The sequence below is a fragment of the Anoplophora glabripennis genome, unplaced genomic scaffold (assembly GCF_000390285.2).
Source record: "Anoplophora glabripennis isolate ALB-LARVAE unplaced genomic scaffold, Agla_2.0 scaffold262, whole genome shotgun sequence".
In the NCBI taxonomy this organism is placed as follows: Eukaryota; Metazoa; Arthropoda; class Insecta; order Coleoptera; family Cerambycidae; genus Anoplophora; species Anoplophora glabripennis.
In genome coordinates, this window is record NW_019416428.1 from 454,703 (window position 1) to 457,882 (window position 3,180).

General features: G+C 33.8%; 1 protein-coding gene across 1 annotated transcript in view; it reads left to right on the forward strand.

Annotated features, from left to right (window-relative positions):
• Positions 1–1,244: 1,244 nt before the first annotated feature.
• Positions 1,245–3,180, forward strand: part of LOC111691519 (uncharacterized protein K02A2.6-like) — a 5,911-nt gene continuing 3,975 nt past the window's right edge. Inside the window, exons 1-2 of the mRNA XM_023454524.1 lie at positions 1,245–1,522; positions 1,747–3,119. Of these exons, the coding sequence (XP_023310292.1) occupies positions 1,245–1,522; positions 1,747–3,119 (1,651 nt within the window). The remainder of the gene's footprint in view (positions 1,523–1,746; positions 3,120–3,180) is intronic.

The following is a 3,180-nucleotide window of genomic DNA, read 5'->3' on the forward strand; positions in this document are numbered from 1 at the left end:
TAACGACTGACAACGCTGATAGTGCACTGATAAAACTTACCATGCTAATGCTTTCCGAATATAAATATGCCGCCCCCATTCGCACACAAACTTTCAACTACTGGACTAACCATTTGACAACGATTTCTTATTCATACATAATATAAATTAATAACACTGGAAATTTTTAATGCTAAATCAATAGTAAACACATCTTTCGCGGGCGCATTAATAAATTTATTGCTCTAGAAAACAGTTAACTTTACAGATATGAAACAAGAGTACTTGCTTTCTTTACTTAAATTGTCCAGACAATTTTAATTTTCAGGCAGACATGAAAAAGTTAAAAGTAAATAGGTTATGATGAAAGATATTTCTTCCGCTTGCCGAAAATGCCCCTTCCGATTGTACTCTTGAGTGGGCGTAAGTTAGCTACATCGTAAACAAACATTTAATTTATTTACAAATTTAGTAAAAAAAAGTCAGTTCATTTTTAACCAAAGAAGCTATCTCATATAGCACAGTCCATTCGTTTCAGGACACACTATATCTGTCCAAACAAATAAACAGTTATAGTCCGTACGATATTTATTGAGAAAGAATTCCAAGAAGACTCCTGCGTCACTTTCTTGGAGTTAAACACATTCAGCACCCGAGGTAGAAAGACATTGGCGGCGTGACGTAGCAGCTTGCAGTGCAGGTTTTGCAGTTACAAAGGCGTGTTTCTTCGTAAGTGTATTGTCCTTGCATTTTCATTATATGTAATTGTATATTATCTTCTAGTTCATTTATGATTTGTACTCTACTGTAAAAGAAATAAAAACAGATTTTAACCCGAAAAATCCATTTTGTAAATATTTACCTTATACAGGGTGTTTCTAAAATAGGGTTCCAAACTTCTGCTGCTTTTATAATTCATTAAAATAAGCCAAAAAGTTCCTGTGCCCTAAAACGCACACTTAGGAAGTTATATGCCCTTAAAAGGGCTCAAACAAAACTGTTTTTTTTTTCTGTTGTTGACAAAACGGTCGCAAATAAATACAAAAAAATTTATGGGTCTTGTCATATTATGTATTATTATGTACTAATCTAGTTACTTTAATATAATTAGTATGTATGTCAATGTCATTAAAGATAAATACATCATATGGTGGCAGCCGTAAAAAGTAAAAATATTGAAAAGTAAGGTGTTGTTGCTGATATTAGCCGAACACCGGAGGAGAAAGTAGTGTTTATTTAATAATATCTTGGTGGAAAAACCAACAATGGCAGAACATTCAAAAGCTCCAGAGGAAATGCAGTTTGCAGGGGACATTGCCAGTCAGTGGAAACTGTGGAAACAGAAATTTGAGCTATATCCCTTGGCTAGTGGAAAGTCAAATAAAACGGATGAAGTAAAAATAGCTATCTTACTCAATCTATTAGGTGATGAAGGTCTACATATTTACAATACTTTTGAGTACAATGAGGACGAAGATCAAATGAAACTGAATATAGTTTTGAAGAAATTTCACGAGTACTGCAATCCTGTCAAAAATACAGTGTATGAACACTTTAAATTTTTAAACGTGAACAAAATCCAGGAGAAACTGTGGATCAATTCGTAACAGCGTTACGACAACTTGCAAACACATGTGATTTTAAGGAAAAAGACGTTCTTATACGTGACAGACTTGTGATAGGAATCCGTGATCTACGCATTCAAGAAAAATTGTTACAAAACTGTGACCTTAAATTATCAGAGGCTATTCAGATTTGTCGTTCTAGGGAGAACAGTGTGACTACACAAAAAGAAATTTCAAAGAACAAAGAACAAAATACCTCAGTGTATGCAGTTAATAGGTACACAACAAACTATACAAACAAAACCAAATATTCTCCGTTACATAAGGTAGAACAACAGTATACGAGACAAAATGATGGTGGTAATCCTAGTACAAGTAGAAATAATATGAATGTGAGAGGTAATAGATGCAAGAATTGTGGTTATATACATGATGTAGATAAATGCTCAGCTGTTAATCGTTACTGCACTAATTGCAAGCAACGTGGACATTATCGGAAATTTTGTAGGAGCAAATTGGTACATAATGTTGCAAAAAATGAACAGTTCGAAGAGTGTGGTGAAAATGAAGAAAATCGAGACGAAAGTGAAGAATATCATATTGTGTGGACAATAAATGACTCCTGTGTTAATTCAATCGAATGGTATGAATTGTTATTAGTAAATAACGTACAAATTAATTTAAAAATTGACACTGGAAGTCAAGTAAATATACTTAATCACAGTGATTTTAAGAAACTTGGAATTTCCGAATCTGAACTTCTGCAAACAAAAAGCACTTTGTCGTCCTACTCGGGGCATAAAATAGACATTCGAGGAAAAATATCGATACATTGTTCCATCAACGAACATACATCAAACCTGTTATTTTATATTTTACAATCCGATTCTGCTTGTTCAATTTTGGGACTTCAAGCTGCAAGTGAACTGCAAATAATTGATGCAAATAAAATGCAAAAAGGACTTAACAAAACTATATATAATGTGGAAAACCATCTATCAGTTCCGGAAATACTGAATAAACATAAAAGAGTATTCAAGGGTATAGGTAAAGTGAATAAAACATATAAAATAACACTGAGGCAGGATGCTGTACCACATATAAGCGCTGCAAGGAAAATTCCTTTAGCATTAAAAGATCAAGTGAAGAAAAAACTTGATGAAATGGTCTCGGAAAAAATAATAGTTCCAGTGACTGAACCAACAGACTGGGTCCATCCGTTAGTAATAGCACCCAAATCAAATGGAGATATTCGGCTTTGTATGGATCCCAGGAGTTTAAACGTGTACATAAAACGTGAAAATTTTCAAATTCCCACAATAGACTGTCGTTTTAGTGAATTACGTGGAGCAAGATATTTTACACTACTAGATGCATCGCAAGCGTTTTTACAAATACCCCTGGATTTTGAAAGTTCAAAACTGTGTACAGTTGCAACAAGTTGGGGCAGATTTCGTTATTTAAGACTACCTTTTGGCATCTCGTCAGCTCCGGAAATATTTCAAAGATTTATTTATGATGCTTTGGAAGGGTTGCGTGGTGTTATTGCATATATAGACGATATTCTTGTGATCGGTAAAACTATTGAAGAACATAATTCGAATTTGGACAAAGTTCTTTCAAGAATCGCAAAAAG